Source organism: Pan paniscus, chromosome 7 (genome assembly GCF_029289425.2).
Source record: "Pan paniscus chromosome 7, NHGRI_mPanPan1-v2.0_pri, whole genome shotgun sequence".
Lineage (NCBI taxonomy): Eukaryota > Metazoa > Chordata > Mammalia > Primates > Hominidae > Pan > Pan paniscus.
The window spans coordinates 107,156,067-107,182,501 of record NC_073256.2 but is presented as its reverse complement, the minus strand read 5'-3'; the positions used below and the strand labels follow the sequence as shown (position 1 = coordinate 107,182,501).

The following is a 26,435-nucleotide window of genomic DNA, read 5'->3' as shown; positions in this document are numbered from 1 at the left end:
AGTTAAGTATTTACCACATTTTAGGCACTGTGCCTGTAAGTACTATTATTATTTTCATTTTATAGTTAAGAGACTGAGGCTTGGACTAAGTAAAGGAGGTAGAGTGTCAATAATGGAATGGCAGGGCTATGGAGCCAATCAGATGTGATTTAGAGTCCCACATCTGTTTGACGTGAGACATTAGATTTAATCTCAGTTTACTTATCTGTATACTGGAGATAAAAATTCCTATTTTGAAGGATTACTGTGAGGAAAATGAAAAGTAATATATGCAAAAAGGCCCAAACATTACTTGTAAGCATTCAATAAATGGTAGCTGCTGAGTAGATGATTTACTTAAATACTATTCTTTTGTGTTAAAATTAAGTGGTTTATTCCTGTCTATATAAGCTAGGCTTGGAATAGTTTCCATCACTACTCAGTGATTTAAAAACAAACCTATCAATCATTTTCTTCCCCAGACCATCATAATGTCAACTACTCTTCAGAATTTGGAAACTGGTGAATTCACACCCAGCCATCCATTATGCACATTTATGACTGCATGCTCCATTTACATGGCTAAGGAACTTCAGAAGGAAATTACTCCTATTCATCTGTGTATATAATGTACCTAGCACAGGGCGTTATACACAGCAGTTCAATAAACATCTATAAACATATTGTTATATGACCCTTTAAAATGAGTTTTTGGTTTTATCTGTTATGTGAGGTTTTCCTCTGCTTATAAAATTTGCCAAAACATTTCCGATAATGCAATATCCTTGAATTAGTAACAGTTTTTCATAACTGATCAGTTATGATAATTCAAATTACTTGTGAATTAGTGAATCTGTCCCTAAGAAGAAATGAACAACTGAAGAAAAACTATGTTTGTTCAGTGTTTATTATTCAAGATTTAGAAGCCAATTACCTAGGAAAACATAAATTACGGGAGCTGATTCCAAGAGTTGAAAAAATGTAGGAAACTCAAAACAAATTTCCCTACTAATTTTGGCTTTCAGAATTTTTTTTTTTTTTTTCTTAAGAGACAGGGTCTTGGTATGTTGCCCAGGTTGGACTGGAACTCCTGGGCTCGAGATCCTCCTGCTTCAGCTTTCAGAGTAACTGGGACTATAGGCATGTACCATCACACCTAGCTCAGAAATTTCTTTATGAAGAATCTTATTTAATTCATGTTCTACTGTTGTCCCTGACATTAGCTTACTGTGTGAGATGTACATAAGTGACTAACTTCCCTATACGGTAGTCCCCCTCTTATCTTGGTTTCACTTTCCGCAGTTTCCATTACCCTTGCTCAACTGTGGTTTGAAAATATTAAATGTAAAATTCTAGAAATAAACAATTCATAAGTTTTAAGTCACATGCAGTTCTAAGTAGTATGATGAACCTACAGCTCCATTCCACCCAGGATGTGAATCATCCCTTTGTCCAGCATATCCATGCTGTATAAGCTACCACCCTGTTAGTACCAGAACAACTGTCAGGATCACAGTGCTTGTACTCAAGTAACTTTTTTTTTTGAGACAGGGTCTCACTCTGTCACCCTGGCTGGAGTGCCAGCTCACTATAGCCTCTACCTCCTGGGTTCAAGTGATCCTCCTATCTCAGCCCTCAGTAGCTACGACTACAGGCATGTGCCACCACACACAGCTATATTTTTTGTTTTGTTTTGTTATGTTTTTTTGCCACATTGCCTAGGCTGTTCAAATAACTCTTATTACTAATTAAGTCAACTCTTACTACTAATGGCCCAAAGTGCAAGAATAGTGATGCCAGAATATTGTTAGAATTGTTCTACTTTATTATCGGTTATTGTTAATATATTACTGTGCCTATCTTATAAATTAAACCTTATCATAGGTATATATGCATGGGAAAAGTAAGTATGTATGTATGATAGGTATGTATGTACAGTATACATAGGGTTCAGTGCTACCCATGGTTTCAGGCATTGACCAGGGTCTTGGAATGTATCTCCCATGGATAAGGGAAGACTACTGTACCTCAGTTATCTTATCTACAAAAATCAGATGATATTCTTGCCCTATAAGTATCACAGAATTGATACAAGATTTTTTTAAAAAAAAGAACAATCCTGAGTGGAAAAAATATGGCAACTTAAAAAGTAGCTGAGTGTGGTAGCCCACGCCTGTAGTTTCAAGCAATTGGAGATGCTGAGGTGGGAGGACTGCTTGAGCCCAGCACCTCGAGGTTGCAGTGAGCTATGATCCCATCATGGCACTCCAGCCTGGGCGCCAGAGGGAGACCCTGTCTTTAAAAACTAAAAAAAAAAAAAAAAAAAATTGAATCTATTAAGGAAGAGAGAAATTGGTATTTTCTGGAAAACACTACCTACTCAGAAGTGGTGGAGCCAGTGAAAAGTTATTAAAAGAATGAAAACACAGTTCCTCTTTAGTTCCTTCCTTTATGCATTTCCCTTTGAAACCAAGGGTTATGTCACTAGATCCAGCAACCCACAAGGGGCAGGCAAGCAATGTCATTTCGTGATAAAAATTGTAGATGTTGCTTGTTCACACCCCAAGAGTTTGGCTAACTGCTGGTTTTTATATCATATATTAAGTACAATTTAATGAAACCTATATCCCCTAACAAACCACAGTTCATTAGGGCAAAGTAAGCATAGTTTAGCACTTGCGCTAATGAACTGTGGTTGCTTTTTAAACAATTTTGAGTAATATTAAAAAAAAAAAAAACCCTGCAGTAATAGGTCCCTTAAATTGTTCCGACCCACAAGAATCAGACTGAGTATTTAATACAACTCTCCTAGATAATTCATATCAACTGTTACTGCTACCTTGGTCTATAAAACATGAAGTGTTTGAGAGGAAAAATGAAAAAACAAACCACAAACACACTTTGGTCTCAAATTTAATAAAAATTCTACAGCTAAACTTGGCAAGGAATCTCAGAAAAAAATGTACATTAAATAAAAAGAGAAGTGCGAGAACCCAGACATCTATTATTCTCTAGGCATTACAACTTTGGGAAAATAAATGTACATTAAAAAACAAACAAACACCTCTAATGGCTCAGTGCATTCATTGTACACAACTGGCTGTGATTACACATTTTTAAATTTACATCTGATATATAAGGGTTCTGGAAATGTCTTTTTTTTTTTTTTACATTTTAAATAAAGGTGGGGTCTTGCTATGTGGCCCAGCTGGTCTCGAACTCCTGGGCTCAAGTGATTCACTCGCCTTGGCCTTCAAAGTGCTGGGATTACAGGTGTGAGTCACCACGCCTGGTCCTGGAAATGTCTTTAAAATCTGAAGGTGGCCATTTGAATGAAATAGAAAAGCTTTTGGTGACAAAGGAAAAGTAGTATTCATAGTCTCTGGTAAATTTTCTCACTCCAAAACTGTAGCTTATATCTGTGTAAAGTATATATATTAAAAACTACACTTAACTAAAAATCTCCATGAATATTATATAGTTGTTTAAATTTCTAATTTCCAGCATTTCATTTAGCAACTTACCTTTGTTTTCTTTAGCTGAATAACAGCTTCAAGAAAAGTTATCTCTTCAAGTGTTCTCAAAACTGGTTCAAGTTCTATTAAACATTCTACATAAGAGAAAAAAATACAGGTTGAGTTCAGATTGCTTCTAAGTATTAAAGTGAAATGCTAACATTTAATGTACAAGACCTCAAGTCAGTTTTTCCCCAAAGTGATGACATTCAGCTGTTTTACGAGCTTTTATTACTGACATAAAGATAGACATAAGCAACAATGGAATAGGGTTGAGAATCTAAAAACACCTGCTTTTGGACAAACGTGCTAAGCCAATTCAGTGGGGAAAGGATAGGATAGCCTTTTCAATAAATGATGCTAAAACAGTTGGATATACACCTGGAAACAGATAAATTTAGATACTTATATCACACTACACATAAAAACTAACTTGAAATGAACCACACACCTAAATGTAAACATAGGAGAAAATCCTCATGATCTTGGGTTAGGCAGAGTTCTTAGATATGACATCAAAAATGAAATCCATTAAAAAACTTGAAAATTGGGCCGGCCATGGTGGCTCACACCTGTAATCCCAGCACTTTGGGAGGCCGAGGCGGACAGATCACCAGGTCAGGAGATTGAGACCATCCTGGCTAACACAGTGAAACCCCGTCTCTACTAAAAATACAAAAAAAGAAAATTAGCTGGGCGTGGTGGTGGGCACCTGCAGTCCCAGCTACTCGGGAGGCTGAAGCAGAAGAATGGTGTGAACCCAGGAGGTGAAGCTTGCAGTGAGCCGAGATTGTGCCACTGCACTCCAGCCTGGGCAACAGAGCAAGACTCCATCTCAAAAAAAAAAAAAAACACCCCCAAAAAATCCCTAAAAATTGGACTTCAAAAAATTTGAACACTTTTGCACTTCAAGACAGTATTAAGAAAAAATAAAAAGATAAGCTGCAGCCTTGCACACTGTATTTCCACATCATGTATCTGCTAAAGGGTTTGTATCTACAATATATACAGACCCATGACAATAACAGGAAAAATAGCAAAATTAAAAGACAAGTAAAAGATTTGAATTTCACTAAAGGAGATATACAAATGTCTTCAAGAAGCACATGAAAAGATGCTTAACATCATAAGAAAAGGCACTTTAAAACTGCAATGAGATATCACTCCATACTCACTAAAATATAATTAAAAGGAAAATAAGAAGTGTTGACAGTGACGTGGAGAAAATGAAACCCTCATACATTGCTGGTGGGAATAAGATAATGCAGCTACTTTGGAAAACAGCTTGCAGTTTCTTAAAAATTAAAGATAAATTTATCATATAACCCAGCAATTCTACTCACAGATAATTAACCAAGAGAAATGAAAACATATGTTCACAGACTTGTATGTGAACAGTCATAGCAGCATTATTCACAGAGGCAACAAGTAGAAACAATCAAAATGTTCATCAACTGGCCAATGGATCAACATAATGGGATACATCCATATGATGAAGTATTATTCAACAATAAATTACTGAACTATGATTCACGCCGAAACCTGGATGAACCTGAAAAACATTATGCTAAGTGTGAAAAGAGCCAGATGCAAAAGGACCACACATTGTTATCATTCCATTTATATGAAATATCCAGAAAAGGCAAATCTAGAAAGACAGAGAATAGATTACTGGTTACCTAGGGTTAGTGGTGAGAACACGCAGTGACTGCAAATAGTTAGGAGGGATTTTGTAGGGGGTGATGGAAATACTTGAAAATTGGATTATAGTAATGGTTGCAAACTGTAAAATTATTAATACTAAAAAGTCAATGAATGTATAGATAAATTTTATGGTAAGTAAATTATACTTTGATAGGCTTTTGAAAAAAATAATCTTTATTATATGATTCCTCTCTGCTACTGTGTTACTTTGCCATTTAATATGTATATTAATTGAACAGTTAAATCCATTTTCAGAATATATACTCTCTAGTTACTTTTTCAACAAAGGTTTACTGATCTTCCTCTTTTCCTTAATTCAGTTAACCTATATTTTTTTTAAAAAAGGAAAAATATTGCTTGCTTTTAGTTTTTCAAGCTTCCTTATTTTTTTTATTAAAATTTCTTTCATTGTGAACTTTTCATTTCTTTTCAGTAGGTTTGTCCAAAAGTAGGCATCTTGTGCTTACTCTGGTATCTAGAGATCCCTTTGTAATTTCATGTTCTTCCATTTGGTCCTATTGACAGAATTTCTTTATTGAATACACTTAAACTTTCCTTATTATTGATCTTTTTTTCTTCCTTTCCCTTTCGGGTTCCCAGAATCTGCTTTTCAACATTCCAATATACACCAGAGCCTTAAAATAAAACGGACAGGCTGTATAGGCAGTAGTGTGTTTATAAATCAATGATGGTACCTTCCCACTGAAAATAGGAAACAGTCATCCTAGGAAAAAAAAGTCGTACTTCCATTTAAAAACAAAGTTCAAAACCTAACAATAACAACAAAACCAGTAGCATCCCAATGGCTATAAATGAAAAATGTCTAAGGCAGACAACAGTACTTTGTAAGAAATGTGATAAATTAAACACACACACACACACACACTCACACTGTACTATTAGATACAAAGCTGGATATGTTTATAGGCCATTTCAGTTAAGACAGTTTAAAAATAAACTCTGAGTTCTTATTACTAGAAAAACAATGCATTGTATTTTTCATTCAATACTTATATCCATTGTTCATCAGCATTATATTTACAAATCAAAAGTTGCTAAGGTAATGGGTTCACATTTTGTTTCCTTCTTTCCAGAGCCATGAGGAAGGGTATATATCTCTGTTGTCCTCTCTTTGCCATTTCCAAATCGTAATTTCTTCTTTCTGTGAAAATTCTAGATCCTCTAAAGTTCATGCCATTAGGCAATACTTACTTCTCTGCAAACTTCTCCTTTCTCCTATGCTCAAGATTTTGGCTTTTGGCTTACTGACTTCACCCTGTACTGATCAGTGCTCCACTGAATACTTGAGAGGAACCCTCTGCAAATCTCTGGGGTTCTCACTCTGTGTACCTTTTCCCTTCTGGTGCAATGTCCTATGAAGTCTATCTGCCTTGGTCTACCCACACTGTCATCCCTGTCTCCTTGATCCTGAGTGTCCACTGGGTTCCACCTGTTTTCTCTCCCCATGCTGCATCTAGAAACTCTCAAGGCAGGAAGCTGGGCAATCGGAAGGCTCACTTCATTTGTTTCCTATCCATCAGAGATTGCTGCTCTTTGTTTCCTGATATTTAGTGTCTTAAAAACCAGTTTCACATATTTTGTCTAGGTTTTTTGGTTGTTTCAGGCAGGAGGGTAAATTGGCCCCAGTTACTCCATCTTGACCAGAAGTGGGGTCGCTGGTTTCTCTAAATTAACAGCCCAAACTAGACACTAAATACCACTTCTCAGCAATCCTATTTTGCTTCCTAAATACATCTACTATTCTGTTCTCATAGATAAGTGGTTCTTAAAGTGTGGTCCAGGGACCCCCTGGCGGGGGTGGTTCCTGAGGGTTCATGAAGTCAAAACTATATTCAAAATAACAAGTACTAAGACATTATTTTCCCTGTTCACTGTCATCCCCAAACAAGTATATAGTGGATTTATCCAGAGGCCCATAAATAAGGTGTGATAAGATCACTGCTTCAACAGATAATGGAATGTGTTCTTGTATATTCCTACGTTTTAAAATTCCTTGGTTTTAATTTCTAATACAGTAAATGCTAATAGATATTACCCACACATACAAAAGCTCTTTGAAGTCCTCAATAATTTTGAAGAGTCTTGAGATCTAAAAGTTTGAGAATTGCTGTCTTACATAATTATCTTGTACTGTTGGAGGAGACACTTAAGTCCTTTTCTTCATGTTTCCAACAGGAAGATGACATTTCCAGTTCAATCCTCAGGAAGGAGAAGTATAGGAGGAATTCTTCCAGCTCCTTTCTGCCCCTCAGACTTACCTCATTTATTAAACTTGGAGAAAAACTAAGCATGCTTATTTGGTCCCTTTGCAGTTTTCTCCTTCTTTTAAAAGTCAGCTTGCCTTAAAGAATGCATACATTTTCTGCTTCCCTATGTAGAAGCAGGGTGAGGCCTGTGGTGGGCTGGTAAAGCTATCAACTGTAGGGGTAAAATGCTACTAAGCCCATTTGGCTGCAGATCTAAAGGTACATTCTCCAATTAGCTTTATCAGTAATGAAACTGATATTCTGATCAACATCTATCTTTCTTCCTCGGCTTTTTCTTAATATATTCTGAACTTAGAAAGGGAAGGCAGGGGTAATAGGCATTGTACTTTATCTTCCCTTTTTCAGCCTCTTACATCCCATCCTCCATGTTTCCTTTGAGCTAGCTGATCATCTGCTCTCATACTACACTGAGAAAATAGAAGCCATGAGAGGGAATTCCTTCAGGGTTCTACAACCAGATCTACAAACTTCTTGTACTTGTATCCATCTCTCCAACCTCATTTCTCTTACAGTAGAAAAAAGTGTCCATATACTCATACAAATGTAAACAGTATCACTTGCATTCTGAATACCATTTCCTCCACCTCTCCAGCATTCTGTTTCTGATACTCTCTCTCAGTTCTTGCACTGACAATCTCTGACTCTCTACTGGATCATTTGACTAGTAATCTTATCTTTCTCCAGGATTTTTTTTTTTTTATTTAAGAAACAGCATTTTGCTTTGTCAGCTAGGCTGGAGTGCAAGTGCAGTGGCACAATCAAGGCTCACTGCAGCCTCAACATTTTGGGCTCAAGCAATCCTCCTGCCTCAGCCTCCCAAGTAGCTGGGATTACAGGCAAGGAACCATGTCTGGCTAATTTTTTAATTTTTTTTTTGTTGTTGTTGAGACAAGGTGTTGCTGTGTTGCCTAGGCTGGTCTGGAACTCCAGAACTCAAGTAATCCCTCTGCCTTGGTCTCCCAAAGTGCTGGGATTACAGGCATGGGCCACTGTGCCTGGCCATAGGAAAAAATTTTGACCCCATATCATCCTTTAGCTATCACCTCATTTTTTTCTGCTTCTGTTCAGAGCCAAGCATCTTGCTGGAATTTTCCATATTTGCCTTCACTTCTTTCTATTTTTTTAAATGTACATCAGTCTTCTGTTTACATCTCTCTATTAAAACTCCATTTGTTTGGATTACCGGTGATGACAATGTTGGAAAATCCTGCTTATCTCATTTGGCCTCCTGGCAGATTAGACATGTCCGACTATACCCCTCCTTGACTTCCAAGACACAAGGACTACACTCTCTACTGTCTTCTCTTCCTTAATCCTTTTTCTTCTTCTTCTTCTCAATTTCTAAGTGCTGGAATGCCTCAGAGCTCTACTATGGGTCCTCTCTTTGCTATGTATATTCCCTTCTTAGATGAACCAGTCCAGACTATCAATATGTTAGTGATGTTCAATTTTATATTAGGATCCTGGACTCTTCCTGGAACAACAGATTCATGTATTGTTGTAGTAGTAGCAGCAGTAATTATGACTGTTTCTACTTGCTGGCTATTATAAACAATGCTGCTATCACTAATCACATACAACTGTGAACATATGTTTTCATTTCTCTTGGGTTACCTGTTAGTGGATTGCTTGGTTGTATGGTAAATTTATCTTTCATTTTTAAGAAACTGCCAAACCGTTTTCCAAAGCGGCAGCATCATTTTATATTCCCACCAACAATGTATACGGATTTTGGTTCTGCCACATCACTGTCAACACTTGTTATTTTCTGTCTTTAATTATAGCTATTTTTGTGGGTATGAAGTGGTAACTCATTGCAGTTTTAATTTGCATTTCCAAATGACTAATAATATTAAGCATCATTTTATGTGCTTTTTAGCTATTTGTATATCTCCCTTGGTGAAATTCAAATCTTTTACTCATTTTAAAATAGGGCTACATGTCCTATTATTGACTTGTCAGGGTTTTTTATATATTCCAGAATCAAGCCCTTTAGCAGATACATGTTATGCAAATATGTTCTCCCAGTCTGTGGCTCTGCTTTTTTTTTCCTTCTTGGAAATGAGGTCTTGCTATGTTGCCCAGGTTGGAGTGCAGTAGCTATTCATAGGCACGATCACAGTGCACTATTACACATCCTCAAACTCCTGGGCTCAAGTGATCCTCCTGCCTCAGCCTCCTAAGTACCTGGGACTAAAGTCGTGGACACTAAATGCCTGGCTTTCTCTTTTCTCAATAGTACCTTTCGAAGTGGAAAAGTTTCCAATGTTTGCAAAGTCTGATTATAAATTTTTTAATGAATCCTATTTATTTTTGATGTCATATTTAAAGATTCTGCCTAACCCTAGGTAATGAAGATTTTCTCCTACATTTACATTTGGATGTCTGATCCATTCTACCTCTGAAATACTATCTTAATTCTGTAACTCTTCTGTCTTCAGAATTTCCACCTTAATTAGAATATTCCTGAAAGTGTCTTTTCTAGCCTCTTTGCTTCCACTTTTGTCTTTCTCCAATCAACTTTCCACACAGCAGTAAGAATTTCACCTAAACTTCTATCAGATCATGTCACTTCCCTGCAAAAGATACTTTAATGGCTTTCCATTGCACTTGGAATAAAAATCTAACCTTTTTATGATGGCCAATAGCCTCTCTCTTAACTCTCCAATATCATCTAATTCCTTTCCTTGCTCTATATTTCAGCCACACAGGCCTTCTCACTGTTTCTTGAGAATATAAAACTTTTTCCTCTTCTAGGCTCAGAGCCTTTATGCTTGCTGTTTTGTTTGGCTGAATACTCTTTCTTCAGCATTTGAATGACTGGCTCTTTTTCAAGCTTCAAATCTCAGCTCAAATGTTTGCCCCTAAAAAAAGGCCTTTGTTTCCCTCCCTTAATTAGTCTATTACCTTGCTTATTTCCTTATAAGACTGTCACAATTTGTGTATCTTGCTTATTTATTTGTTTTCACTCTGCCTTCTCAACTAGAATGTGAACTAGCTACAGAAAGTTTGTCTTGTTTACTACTCTGTTCCCAGGGCTCACTCCAGTATATACATAGCACATGGTAGGGGTTTAAGACATATTTGTTAAATATATGAAAGAAATTGTTACTCCTATCACACGATTTCTCTTTTTTGTTAGGAATTCTCAATTCTGCTCTAGAAGGAGTTACTCATATATAAATGCTATGATAAGACAGAAAATAATTTAAACAACTTCTAGCTAGTCATCTAATTTGCACAATTTTTCAAGGAATATTTTATTCACAGTATATTAACTAATTCTGTAATTCAAAGAGTCTAGGTTAAAACTATATACTCACTTAAGAAAGATGGTCTTTCATCTGGATTTTGTGCCCATCCACTTTCTATTAGAGAGATCATACGTGCTCGGTGAGGTATATCATATGGCAAACTTTCTTCATTAATAACAGGTCGATGTCCTTGTGACACACTATACATTATCTGCAAAGGATTGGTGACATCTGTCAAAACAAATAGATTGCATTCATTAGTAATATATTATGATTAAGCATATTACTTACATCTAAAACTAACTAAAAGAAAATAAGTGAATATTGAAATTTTAGGAATGATGCCTTACCCCCCTTTCTGTAAAAGGAATATATATACCCCAAACCATTGCCAGACTTACCTGATTCCTATGGAAGGAGTTTATATCCTCACCTCATTAATTTTGGGCTTGACCATGTGATTGGATTTGGTCAACAGAGTATTTGTAAAGCAGAGCTGAGCGAAACCTAGCAGAACTAAGAAGGGCTACAGCAACTAATATTTAATGTGAATGAGAAATAAATGTTTATTTCATAAGCTACGGAGATTCCGAGGTTGTTTTTTGTTACACAACAAGCTGACCTACACAAACCTCAAAATAAAGAAATAAACAATATTTTCAGGGAATAAAAAGGACAGATTAGTCTTCAATATTTGCTAGTCTTTATAGAGGGGGTAGTAATTAAATTATCATATAAATAATTTTACAGCTAGACTAGAACTTGGAAATAGTAATTTAAAATTCTTATTATGCAGGCGACAAAAATGAGGACGCAAGAGATTTTGTGACTTGATCACAGAGCTAATTACTGTCAGAACAAGAATTAAAATCTGGGTTTTTCTGATCCTTAATCCAGTACATTTTCCAGTGTATAGTAGACTCACAACTGGATCCTTAACCCAGTATATTTTGCAGTATGTGATGCATTCACAACTGATAAATTGTTGTTTTAGTGTGTTTTCCACAAAATGAATAAGCAGATTTAAAATAACATGATTTTTAGATAGTTCTGAGAGTGACCTACTAACATGATGTTATTGAGCATAAAAAAGTCAAAACATACTTACCTTCAAAAGGCTGTTTTCTGGATAACACTTCCCATGTGATAACTGCATAGCTGTTTAACATAAGAACATACATGTTACATATTTTAAATGAACTCTGCATAATAAACTAAAATAGCACTATTTTTAAAAGCTGACTGAAGATACCATTTTTCAAAGTGATAAGGCAGCAAAGAATTACTGTATACAATGAAGATGATAAATGCTCATGTAGTTTGGAAACAAAATCAACTTTAAGTTAAAAAATTAGGAAATTACTGTAATACAAGCTTAACGTTACATGCAAGATTAACTTTTTGTGGATGATTTAATTCTTGGACACCCAGATAAGCTATGCCCTTTAATTAAATGATATTATTTTTCACAAAGAACAAAGAACAAGAAAAAAATTGTCTCATAGAGCTCTATTCTACTGCCTTTTTTCTGCTCTCAGCACTATCTTCTTTGGTAGTGGAAATATCTTGCCTACAGTTTAACTTCAGATGTCAATTACAGGGTTAAGCTGCATAGAGTTTATAATTAGAATAAATGGTTAAATAGGATATAAGAATTTTGCCACACCCCAACATTAACCATGCATTCAAAATGGACACATAGAATTTATTACTACCAACACCTTGTGTTACAGGGAGAGCGAGGAGTACAGAGGGAATTCCTACCCAAATAAAGGAATAATATTTCCTCATTTTTCCCTGACAGAGAATATTGAAATTGAACATAAAGGGAAAATTCACAAAATGAATGACTGGCAGATTTATTGGCCCATTTTTATAGAATCAAACCAGCTTTAAGAATTGTTGGGTAGAACATGATCTCTACCTTAGGAAGCTATAAATACATTTCTCCTCCCCTCAGTACATCATTCAGAATGAATTAAAAATATCAGAAAACAAAATATAAAAGGACAGTTTCTTATATTCACACAATGTGAATGTAAAAGACACTGTATGAATTGTTTTAGTGTAGCCACTAAAACGGATTGGCTGGCTTTGGTTTTAATGAGAAATAACAAAAATTAAAATGCTTTTGAAGAAAAGGAATATGCAATTTAATTAAATATATAGTTTTCTGGTAGAGATATAGCATTCATTCCTAAAATGATTCATTAACAGGTTATTTATTAAAGATGGCAAAAAGCCATTTAAAGGACTATAAAATGTGTTCAGAGCAAATTTAGAGAGTCTGCTTTTGCATTCATTAGTATATTAAAAGAGATAAGAGTAACTTATACACGAGGTGAATGTCCCCATCTCCTAAACCTGTGTAAATAATCATCTTCCTTTTATTCTGGTTAAATAACCAGTGTCAATAACAATGTGTTATGCTTATTACTGCATTATGAGATTATAAGTAATATGCATCTGAAATATGAAAATATGATCTTATCAAACCCATTGATTTGTTGTATAAAAAATTCACACATATACAAATATTAGGGATTCTTTAAATAGAAATATCCCCAGTGTGATTAAGAGTTTGTCTATTTATCTAAAAAGATATGTAGATATCAAAAGCTAAAAGGTTGAACAGGTTGAGAAACTTAAAGCTAAAATGTTAGGAACCACTGTTTCCCTCTGCATTTCCAAGTCACATATGATAAAAATCCTTAACTATTATATTATAAATTGATAGGATAAGAAGAGATGCTTTAAAATTTCTTAAAGGATGTAAAAGTTTCTTAAAGCAAATCATTAAATTTCCTTAATTTGAAAAATATTAATCACCGTGGGGCCTCAAGTTTACTTTCACCACAATTATGAGAGAAGAATAAAAATCACAGTTTAAAATGTAGCTTCAAAATTCTGGTTGACTAATTTTGTGTCTGAGACAAGGTTAACTCTGAGCAGAAGCAACTTTACTCTACCTATATATATCGTGCTTGATACTGGCCCTTGATTTTTGTCCAGGTTCATAGTTTTCAGGTGGCATATAGATAATTGTCCCTCCTTCTGGTGCAGACTTGCTACTTCGTGACTGTGAGAGGGACATCATGCGCCATTTTGATAAACCAAAATCTGCAATCTGTAAGGGACAAGAGCAAATAATTAAGAAATTTCCTCTTTAAAAAGTCCAAAAGTCAACTATCTTTGTGTATATTCACTGTATTTAGATATCAAACCAGAGAAAATGTAATATATTTTAATATTTTATTTCTGTATATTCCCCCAACTTCTTACAAAATTAAATTCCACACTGCTGAGCCAAATAACTCTAGGAGCAATACATACTGAGTTAAAGTTTAATATAACATTACAAATTTCAAAAGAGAGACTAATTTTTGAAAATTAAGCAGAGGCATTTTTTGTCTGATATTCTCAATGAGTGTGTACCTTGCACACCTTACTTTTCATGACATATAGCTTGATACCATGTGCTTCCTACATCTCACAGAGCTGCCAAGTCTACTCACGTCTCATGCAATTGTCACTGGTCATTGTTTACAATTCTGGTTTATACAGTTGTATTAATAATGCCCTAAAGGTAGCATCCTTAAATTAAGAAATACACTAAATCTCAAAATTGTAAAGGTAATTATTATACAATTTTATGCTGATCACTAAAAGAAGTATTTCATGAAAACAGTATAATTGCAGAGAAAACATATTTATGTCCAATACAATGGGTGCCTAAAGAATTATCAGTGACAATATTCTGTGCCTTTGATATGTCCTGTACAGTTTTGCTTCAGTTGTAAATCTTATGCATATATTATACAGTATCTTATAACTAAATATTTAAAAGCTTCCTTATTTTTTACTTTATTTTTTAAAAATGTAAGACAAAATGTAAGAACAGAAATAATATTTAATTGACAAGGGAGTATGGGAAATCCTAAAAGACACTGAAATTACTTAAAATATTTTACTGCATACTTTAGAATTCAGCAGAGTGAAATGAGCTCCATGCAGCACATCATTTGTTTCCATTGTTTACCTCCTATATTTTTTACCAATTTTAACAAAATACATAATTTTTATTAGCATTTAGATGAATTTGAGATAAAAAAATTATGGCCTCCATTCCCAAAAAGGAGGGGTAGAATAAATGAATTTTTCATTCATTTGCTACAATAAAAGAGTCAATTTAAGAAAAAAAATAAAAATAATCAAGAATTTTAAAATTGAATTCACAGAAAAGGACCAAGATGACTAAGTCATGAGAACAGCTGAGAAAAGCAGTTAAGCAAAGACTTTCATAAAATTTTTAAGGACAGAATGAAGAAATATGGGCTGTATAATAGCACTTTTAGGAGTATTCCAGACAAACTGAATGAGTATTCTCCAAAAGCGCGGATTAACAAAAGGACTGATATTGACCCAGATGAAGGTTCTTATGGCCATGTGATACAGCTCTGATTCAAGCTCTGTACTGGTTCATATTTAATCATGACTTAAAGATACAAAAAATTATCTAATTAAATTTGAGCATCACACAAAACTTGGAGAGAAACTTAAAACCTTTGGATTATAGAAATAACATTCAAAAAGGTCTTAAGAGACTGAAGCAATTGCTCCAATCTAACAAGATAAAATTTGATCATATCTAGAAAGTATTCTGCAAAGTACATTATTTTGTGTACTTTGTTGCTTAAGAAGAGGTGGCTTAAGCAACGATACGTGGCAAAAAGAACCTCCAAGGGTTTTTTGTTGACACTAAGCCCAATTTGAACTATGTGATATGACTACCCCTGGAAAGCTGATGAATTATTAAGGAACTATTAAGTATTTAGGGCCAAGGAAATGACACTTTCACTAAAGTCTGCATTCATCAAACCACACCAAAAATAGTATTGTGTTCAGTTCTGATGATCAACATTTAAGTGAGATTTAAACAAAATGATGCATCTACATAGCACCAAGGATTAAAATCCATGTAATGTAATAAGAAAACGAGTTGAAGGAACTAAAGGGTATTTATCAGGGAGATGGATAAAATGCACTTGTACGTGAGGGTTTGGGAGACAGCTCATAGCTGTCTTCAAATATTGAAAGGGCTGTCTTGCTGAAGTAACTAAATTGGATTTATTCTGTTTATCACAAAAAGTTGAAGTAGGATCAATGGGTGGAAGCAACCAGGAAGGAATTTTGGTTGATCATTTAAGAAAATGTCACAATTATTCAATTAAGGATGTTAAGACTCCCTGTTACAGGATAACTGCTTTGGGAGACAGGGATTGTTGCAGTGAAGTATCAGAGAACTAGTTGACCATTGAGGTACTTCTACTTGATGGTTCTATAATTGATGGAATAGATTAGTCTCTTTTTTTCTTAGCAATACTGAGGCAGCAGCTTGCTTCTCTCTCCTTTCCCCTACCACTTTATTCTAAGGAGAGGAGAGTCTTCAATAAAAATTTTTCCCACTTATTTTCTCTCACATTTCTTGTTTTAATTTCCCTGTTGTTTCAACTTCTCTATTACTGATTTATTTGAACATTTTTATATTTATAATAATTTTCTGATTACATGTTATTAAAAGAAGTATAGCAAAATGATACATAAAAATATGGTGAGTTACATTTAGTATTAATTACTCAAAAACTACTTTTTATTTACACTCAGTTAGATATAGAATAGCTGTGAAATCACAATAGCCAGTGTCTTCAGCACTTAAGTCCTGCATCTTATTAAAAAATGAATTCAAGGTGGATCACAGATTACATATGTAACATAAAACTATAAAACTTACAGAAGATAACAAAAAAGGAAATCTTCAGTAAGTAGAACTTGGTGAAAAGTGCTTAGAGATGACAGCAAAAGCATGATCCATAGAAGAAAAAATATGGACTTCATCAAAATTAAAATTTTTGCTTTGTGAAAGTCCCTGTTAAAAGGATGAAAAGACAAACTATAACTGGGAGGAAATATTTGCAAACTACATATCTGATGAAGAACTACTACTGTAACAAATACAGAACTCTCAAAACTCAACAGTAAGAAAACCAAAGAATCCCTTTAGAAAATGAGCTTAAGACATGAGAGACATTTCACTGAAAACCACGTATGGGTGGCAAATTAGCATATAAAAAGGTGTTCGATATCATTAGCAGTTAGGAAAATGCAAATTAATACCAAGATGAGATATCACTACGCATCTATTAGAACAGCTAAACAGAAAACAGTGATAATACCAAATGCTGGTGGGCATTTGGTATTATCATTTTGCTTTGTGAAAGTCCCTGTTAAAAGGATGAAAAGATAAACTATAACTGGGAGGAAATATTTGCAAACTACATATCTGATGAAGAACTACTACTGTAACATATACAGAATTCTCAAAACTCAACAGTAAGAAAACCAAGGAATCCCTTTAGAAAATGATGCGGAATAGCTGGATCTCTCACACATTGCTGATGGAATGTAAAATGGTACAGCCACTCTGGAAAATAGTTGGATACTTTCTTTAAAAACTAAACACACCCTTACCATATGACCCAGCATTTGCATTCTTGGGCATTTATCACAGAGTAATGAAGACTTATGTTCACTCATAAACCTGTACAGCTTTGTTCACAGCAGCTTTGTAAATAATTACCCCAAAATGGAAAGAACCAAAATGTTCCTGAATGGTTAACTTTGGTACATTTATACTGTGGAATACTATTTATCAATAAAAAACAACTATTGTTACAAGCACAACTTAGACGGATCACAAGAGCATTATGTGATGTGAACAAAGCCAATCTCAAAATATCACATACTATATGATTCCACTTATATAGCATTTTCAAAATGACAAAATTAAAGAGATGGAAAGCAGATTAGTGGTTGTTAGGGGTACAGATTGTGGTAGGGAGGAAGTGGGTGAGGTAGGATGAGTGGTATCTTTGTGGTGATGTTATGAGTAGTGCTGTACCTTGATTGTTGTGGTTACACAAATCTATACATGTGATAAAGTAATAGTACTATGAACACACATTGTACTAATGTCAAATTCCTGGTCTTGAAATTATACTATAATTATGTGTGATATAACAATGTGGGAAACCAGGTGAAGGATACATGAAACCTCTTTATTACCTTTGCAACTTCCTATAAATATATAATAATTTTAAAATAAAAAGTAAAAAAAAAGGTGATCTTGACAATTCAATTAAGGAACATAATGGCTTAGTATTTTGTACCATAATTCTATCTCTGTCTAGGAATAACTTCCTAACTGCAGTAGGAAGAAGGAGAATAGAAGATAGAAATTAGGGGCTATGGAAATTACTATTCATTAGTCCCTATCTCTAAGGAGAGACATGAAATTGGCTAGGTCGAAGAAATAACTAAAAAGTATTTTTAAAACTATAAGGACAAGGAAACATAAACTTTTTAAAAAAGTAATTACCTTAACATGAAATTCATTGTCCAGTAAGATATTCTGAGTCTTCAAGTCATGATGAAGTAAAGGAGGAGTCATATTGTGCAGGTAATTTACACCAAGGGCAATTTCATGCAGGATGCGAAATCTCAATGGCCAAGCAACATCAGGATATTCAGTTTTCTTCATATATATGTGAAAAGAAAGAAAATGAAATTAGTCCAAATTTCACTATGTTTCACACTTAGAAAGTTAAATATTCCATGAGGAAACACAGTATAAACTAAGGTTAAAACATATGCTCATTTTTATAAAATAGCACCAATTTGATAGGGTTTAACATTTTTGTGTCTTACTTTCCTCACTTTATAGAGAAAATTATGATAACTTTATGGCACCAATACTTCCTTTTAGTTTATATTGGTCATGCAACTACATGGTTTTGGGTCTTTCTTCAACTGACACAAATCTGAATTACTTTGTATCTGTATATAGCCAGAGTCATATACTTACACCCACATCCACCTCCTCATTCTATGTCTTAATCAGGTAATTTGAGTACACACAAATACACACAAAATTACAGACAGTTTGTTTCTAGTAAATACTAAGGCATTCATTCAAAATTTGTATTTTAATTTTTCTATTAATATAAAATCATACATTATAATCACTGCATCAGTTACAAATTATGATCATATTGTATTTATTGACTAAGCATTAATTTATCATACATTTAATCATATAATTAATTTATCTGCATTCCAGCTTATAAAATTAGCCTTTTGTTTTGTTTTTGTGGAAGGGACACTCATTTTTGTTTCTAAAACTATATAGAACAGACACATTTAAAACATAACATTTTATTTTTCATAGTACTCAAATAATATCCATCTGAATTTTCTTAAAATAAATGTTTTCTGAACATAAAAGTTAATGTGGCTTCCCAGGAGAATGAACATACTTCGGAAGATCAGGCAATTTGGGAAGATCCACGATGAATCACCAGGCACCATACCACATTTTTCTAAATGCTATGAAAAAGACTGCTTCTACCGAAAGTACAAAACTGTTCTTGAGAAGTTTTTCTGCCAATGCGTCAGCTTATAGTTCAGTGATCAATCTGGCAGGGGGAGTGGTTCAAAATATTTTAGACTGTTTATGATACATCTTGAGTTTTCTCAATGAATTTTGTGAGGTTGGGGGAGGGCACTTCAAGATAAATCCCACCCTAAATAATGCAATACAGGAAACCAAAAGAAACACAAAAAGCTGACGTGGAACATTACTTTCTCTGGCATACACAGAGGCCTGTCCCCTAGAGAAACTTAATCTTTTAATCTGTAAAAAAGGTAACTTTTTCTGAAAATTATGCAGTTTAAAGCAGTTACCAGGCCTCTCTGCAGCATAATATAATATGGGGGCTTGTGATCATGGAGACAAGGGAGAGAAGTGCTCACTCTATATTTTATGATTTTTTTCCAGGAGTTAGCAATCCCCCTTGAGGAGACTGTAGAATTTCCAGCGAGCTGCAAATTTGGGTGCCAGAGTATCTGCTGGGGTGTGGGAAGAAAATGTTAGATTTCTACTTATACTCATTTCTCAACAAAAATAAAAGAGAAATTGTGATTTATTAATATTTGTATCTTGGCTCTGTGGTAGTTATACAAATCTTACAGACTGACACCAGTTACTTATTCCATCCTTGTTTCAAATGGTCACAAGTCATGAATAGAATGTGATGTATTCTGAAACTGAGAGGAAGTTACTCTATGACTGACTGACAGTGGCACCCACTTTCCCTTGGCCACTTACAGGGCATTGTGTTACACTATCATTTGAGAGTATCTATTGATTGGATTTTGTAGATTAATACAGTTTTAATTAAGCCAACCCTCAAAAAATGGACCAAGTAGTTTAAAAAGATCTATTGAAACTACAGACTCATGATAATATTAATAATGAATACATGTATTTTGAGAATGAGGACCCCTGAATTTGTTTACTCAAGGGATTCATAATCAAAGAGAGAGTGACTGGTACCTTGGGAAAAAGGGTAAATGGCTCACACCACTGTCTATTATTAGAAAAGCTAATGTATCTGGTATTCAGAGATAATTTATTAATATTTGGCCTGCTAATTCAGAACTTTATGAACTGGTATTAATAACATTAAATTTGAATTTGAAATTGCTATTAATATAAAATAAAATATCACTTAACAGTGGATTTTACAGTGTGCAGAGTTTATCTCTTCCATTTCTACCCATGTAATATGCATGTAAATACTATAATTTGGTATAAATGTTAGGAATGGTAACCCAGGCAAAATAATCTAGAGTACAGGGCCTGAATCCACAGTGTTTTAATCAACACAAAAATGTCACAAAAGGTAAAATTTTATCCCTGTGATAGTCTTTGATTCATCTATATACCCCTAAATAATCTGATCAAATATAAAATCAAAGTAAAATATAGTTTGAATAGTAAAAGTGGCAATTATGGCCACTAAAAATGTGTAATACTTACCCTATGTAGGAGTTCATTTAATGATCCATTTGGCATGTATTCAGTAACTATTCCCAAAAATTCAGGCTCATTGCAAATTCCCAAAATTGGAAGAATGTAACTAAATCTAGCTTTGTGTAAAATTTCAGCTTCTCTTAAGACATCCTTTCTTTCACTAAGAAGAAAAAATGCATAATTACTTCAAGTAATAAAAAATATACAATTATCATGCCTATAAGACTAAGCCTGGATTTTTTTTCATTAATTAGCTATGTGACCTCATGTAAATTATGCAACTTCTCTGCACCTTAGTTTCATCATATTTAAAATAGAAATAATACCTACCCTATATATTCCACAGGTCTGTTTAGAGACCAAAATAACTTCTATAAGCCACTGACAGGTAAAAGTGCTAAACACAGGTTTATTATTATTGTACTTATCCTAGGAATGGGAAAGAACATAGTATTAAATTTATAAAGTCTATCTATGTTAGAACAATTGGTGCCTGAACTAATTACATGATTAAGTTTACATTGTATTCAAATGAGCATGTTTTATTAGAATATTATATTAAATTTTATGGTTGCATACCATATAAACATTTTCCAAATATCCTGAATATTAAAACCTTTAAATGTTATAGATTCAATAGCTGCATAAAAGTCAGTAATCTTTATAAATTATATACCAGAACTCAGGAAAAGAACACTGAGAACAGGTAAATGCTCAATAATATTAATAGATTGCTGGGGTAACTGGCTCCCAGGTTCATTTGTTTATTCATATGTAAAACAAATACATATTTAACTATTTTTTTTTCTATTTTTCTTTGTCACCCTGGCTAGAGTGCAGTGGTGTGATCACAGCTCACTATAGCCTCAAACTCCTGGATTCAAGCCATCCTCCCACCTTAGCCTCCCCAGCAGCCAGCTAGCTCCACAGGCATGCAACCGTGCCTATTTTTTTTTTTTGTAGAGACAAGGTCTCACTATGTTATTCAGGGTGGCCTCAAACTCCTGGGCTCAATTGTATCAGATGTCCAATAGGTAGGTATCAAATGATTTCAAGGAAATTAAAGGGAAGGCTAAATTTGGGAAATTGTGAATTGTTTAATGCACTCCTTTTATGTAATATAAAAGGAGTGAAGGTGAATAAGACAGGTTAGGGACATATCTCAGTCTTAAAGCCTGGTTAGGGTGGTGAAACTTCACTTAGCAGTCACTAAGTGATTGACGGTTTGTTTGCTTTTTTTTAACATACAGAATACACACTGGAAACTTTTTTTTTTTTTAACAGACCAGATCTTGCTATGTCGCCCAGACTGGCCCTCCCTACTCTGCCTCTTGAGTAGCTGGGACTACAGGGGTGTGCCAATGTACCTGGTGTGACTGAAAGTTTTTGAGTTGGGGAATGACAGTAGAATACAATTTTAAGATGATTAATTTGGCAACAAGATGTAGGATTAGTAGAAAGTGGTAGAGTTTGAAAGTCAGGTGTTAGGAGATTTTAATACCAGTTAATACATGAACCTAAAACTACAAAGGTAGCAGTGGAAATGGAAAGAAAAACACTAAGTGAATAGAATGCCCGCGTTGTAGTGACTGACTGTAGGGGGTTAAAAAAAAATGAAAACGAATTGGAGATGTCATTATTTTTTTACCCTGAGTGACCGGATGTTGGCTGCAGCAATGACAGAAATAGAAATGTTTCCAGGAGAAGCCTATTAGGTAAGTAATGATGATAAGTTAGTTCTTACACCTCCCAAGCTCTGAATGAATGGCTGTTGAAATATGAATAGCAACAGACATTCTAGACCAGACTAAGAGGACTACTTTTAAAAACAAACAAAAAAAACAAAGCAAAAGAATCTTCATCATTTATTTTTTGAATAGGTCATATATTTATATGTCTTAAAATTCAAGAGTAACAAGAAGGCATAAAGTGAAAAGCTTCTCTCATTCTCTGTCCTTCAATCACTTAATACTCCAACTGCTAGGAAACCAGTATCAGTTTGTGAGACCCATTTTAATTAAACGTTTATTCCCTAGATGGAAATAGTTCCGTATCTGCCCCAAGAGATTTAGGCCAACAACAGAGGATGACCCTGAAGATTCCTGGATACTAAGAACAATAGAGAGTGCATGCTGCAGAAGTCTCAGTGACACTTCACACACTCTTTCCTCCTCCCATTAAGAGGCATTCTTCTTTCCACTGTGACCCTATTACACGTCAGTCACTTTATATGCACTAGCATCCTAAGATCACCCTCTAAACATAGTTTCATTATCTCCACTTTATAAATGAGGGCACTGAGGCTCAGAAAAATTAATACTTTTCTAATGGTCACACTAATAAGTGGCAGGGTTGGCATCAGATTTGAATTGCAATCATGGGACATTAAAGCCTGCATTCTTTCTACCCTATTGCTTGATCAAAGAATATAGTAGGAAAGTTCTTGAAGGTAGATTTTTGGCAAGATTGAGTGAGTGGGAAATTTTTTTTAAAGCCAAAAGATTTTAAAAATTGATTTTTACATTTTGAAAATAAAGGTGTAAAGTACAGCTTCTATAGTCACATCACCAAAATTAACTCAAAAATTTAATCAGAAAAGTTCTGTCATCTACAGGGTATTTGAACAACCAATTGGACTCATTACTCATAAGGGGTGGGAAGATTGTTGGGGAAGGTCCACTCATCGGATAGAAGTCAGGTTATGGAGACTGATTCACCAATCATTAAAGTAAGAGCATGTAACATTGCATAAACTTATTTTTCTTTCAGGTCATCCCAAAGAACAATGCAAACATTGTTCTCCATAGTCCGAGAAACACATGTATTTATTATTCGTATTTTATAAGTGAGGAAAGAGACACCAGTGAGTCAACTGCATAGCCTCATCTAATGCTCAGACTACATAAATACTGCAATGATAAGATCTTAAGTAACAAATTGGAGAAAAGAATGTGATGCAGTAATACCAGAGTGTTTCGCTGGTCTTATGGCTTCCTCGAAGACAGAATTAATTTCCTACCCAATTCAGTGAAGAATTTTAGACTACGAAAATTGTTCATGAGTATGGGAAGGAAACTCCCTCTTCACTTCTTGGTCCCCAAACCGCACAAAGCTTAGATAAATCAAAATCCTGAGAAGCAGCACCCAAAATGGGAGGATCAATTGGCTTTTCAATACCTAATGGGTCCATCAGTGCTACATTTCCATATAGTGTTTGCATAACTGGTTCTAACATATATCCACCCTCTCTAACCAACCACCACCCTTAAAAGTTGACTACAGACACATATACACACTTGTCCAGCACTTGCTCCACAGAATATAAGGCCTGGAGTAAACAGACACCACACCTTGTATATCACTGAATCTGGAGTATGATAGACAAGAAGTGGAAACAAGCTCTAGAGGTGTCCCAAATCTCCTGTGCCATTTAGGCCATCGAAGCCTGACAGTGAGAGACAATGAAGAAAAGCCACAGGCAGGTGAAAATCCAGTAACTTTGGCAGGGCGGAAGCTGAGGAATTTATCTGATGCTGGATACTCACAGCTTCTGGCCAATCAGGCATCGGGGATGACGCATTTTCACATTAGATATAGGAGGAGGAGAAGAGAATGTTGTAATCATGGATGTTAACTCACTAAGAACTGAATGCTGGGCCTAGTTAAATCCCTGTAGGAAGTAAAATACACAAGACTAGTGACCAGACCCATTGACTAATACACAGTCACAGGTCTATGGCACGCGGTTGTAATGTTCTTCTGAAAACAGAAACTAACGCTAACCTTCCCTTAAAACCTGTACAAACCAATAAGTGAAAGCCATTTACAATTTCTGGCCATTTAACAGTCTTGGTTCAATTTATTGTGGCAAAAATAGCACACATTTCCTCTACTTAATCTTCCCTGTGAGAGAAACTGAGACTGGGAGAAACTGAACTGCTAGTATTGAGTTTGATATAAAACGTTCCTGACAACACATAAACCAAAACCAAAATAAAAACAATAAGAAGCAAAACATCCTTGATTCTAAAGCAGTGCGGTCCAATAAACATATAATGAGAACACCACCACATACAATTTAAAATTTTCTCGTGGCCACATAAAGTAAAAAGAAACACATAAAATGAATTTTAATCTTATATTTAACCCAAGATATCAAAAATGTTATTTCAGCATATAATCAATAAACAAATAATAAAATATTATAAGTTCTTTTTTTAATAAATACTAAGCATTCGAACTCTGGTATTTTACACTTAGGTCACACTTCAATTCGGACGGGCACATTTCAAGTGCTCAATAGCCACCTGTGGCTAAGAGCTACCTACTGGACAGTGCAGCCCTACAGCCCAATTTCAAAAATAAGGAAAAAACAAAGCAAACAAAACCCACACCCACTATGTATAAACACACATCAATTTCAATAAACGCAGCGTTTAGAGTTAGGCAGTGATTGCTGATTTTTGGAGTACGGAGCCAGAACGCCTAGGAGTAAGAGGGAAGGAGAGAAAGGGTAATGGAGAGATGTGTGGAGGAATGCAACTGCTGCATCTCCAGAGAAGCCTGTGCTCCCTACGGTGCCAGAGCTTGAAGGGTCGGTGCTCCCTACCTCCCAAGCTTGAAGGGCTGCCTAGAGGTGACGAGGTGAGGCCGGCCCCAAGCGGTCACTGCCATTTGGGTTCTAAAGCCCGCTTGTCAGGGGGCTTGAGGGGATGCAGGAGTTGAGGGCTCTTCCAGGGAACCCCAGTGGCTGCCTACCTGTCGAGCAGCGGAGTGTGGATGTGCAGGTGCTTCACGGCCACCTGGACGCGCCAGTCTGCGTGGCGGGCGGACGACACAGTGCCAGAGGCGCCGCGGCTCAGGTAGCGCAGGTCGGCGAGTTTGTGGTAGGGAATGGTGGGCAGGGCGCTGCAGATGGCCTCCCCGTTCATGGTCCCGGGCGCTCTGGCCGGTTCCGGGTGTGCCCCCTGCTGCGGCGGCTCCCAAGGCTCCCCCGCCGCGCTCAGGCGCCCAGATACGCCCCTGCACGAGCGAGGCCGGCAAGACCCTTTTTGCCCCGCAACACTAGGTCACGAGGGCGCCCATTCCCCGGATGGCCCACGCCAGCCGCTGCTTCTCCGAACCAGAGCTGACTTCTTTTCTAGAGACTGGTGCCAACGCCGTAGCGCCGCGAAAGAGCTTCCTCTCTCGCAGCCCCGGCCCTCCCCGGCGCGCGCAGCGACCAGCTCCGGCCGCCCGAGCTCCTCCCTCCCCAAACTTCGCAGGTTACGTCAGCGGCGGACAGCAAGGCGGGGAGAGGGGCAGCCCGCTCGCGGCCCTCCCGCCTGGCTCTCCTCGGCCTGCGGCCGGGATCCTCCGCCCGGGTCGCGCAGCCGAGGCCGAGGGCTGGGGCGGGCGGCTGGGAAGTGGGAAAGGGAGCCAGAGGCGCTCCTTTTGTCTTCTCTTCCCATCCCCCAGGTTTGGGAAAGTTTTACTTTTGGGAAAGCCCCTCTCTTCATCCTGCTGGCGGGTGTCGGATTGGTTAGCGGCCACCGGCCCCCGCCGCCCCCAACAGGATTCTCCTTTGGGCCACAGGTCTTCCGGAAGTTGCCAAACCCCGGTAGTGGCAGCGTCCGGCTGGGGGCTTTATTAGGGGGCACCGGGGTCTGCTTTCCGACTCCCTTCCGACTCTGCGCCTGCGCAGGAAGCTTTTTGGGGAGTGTTGTGAATTCCGAGGGCTCCACACTTAAAAGGTTGTACACTCACCTGTCTACCTGGACTCCAA

The 26,435-nt window shown here is 36.2% G+C and overlaps 1 protein-coding gene across 1 annotated transcript in view; it reads right to left on the bottom strand.

Moving 5' to 3' along the window:
* Nucleotides 1-26,127, bottom strand: part of RIPK2 (receptor interacting serine/threonine kinase 2) — a 33,537-nt gene extending 7,410 nt beyond the window's left edge. Inside the window, exons 1-7 of the mRNA XM_003821148.6 lie at nt 25,430-26,127; nt 20,678-20,831; nt 18,176-18,331; nt 13,710-13,867; nt 11,849-11,898; nt 10,810-10,971; nt 3,504-3,589 (exon numbers count right to left, since the gene is read on the bottom strand). Of these exons, the coding sequence (XP_003821196.1) occupies nt 3,504-3,589; nt 10,810-10,971; nt 11,849-11,898; nt 13,710-13,867; nt 18,176-18,331; nt 20,678-20,831; nt 25,430-25,602 (939 nt within the window). The 5' untranslated portion in view covers nt 25,603-26,127. The remainder of the gene's footprint in view (nt 1-3,503; nt 3,590-10,809; nt 10,972-11,848; nt 11,899-13,709; nt 13,868-18,175; nt 18,332-20,677; nt 20,832-25,429) is intronic.
* Nucleotides 26,128-26,435: the final 308 nt, after the last annotated feature.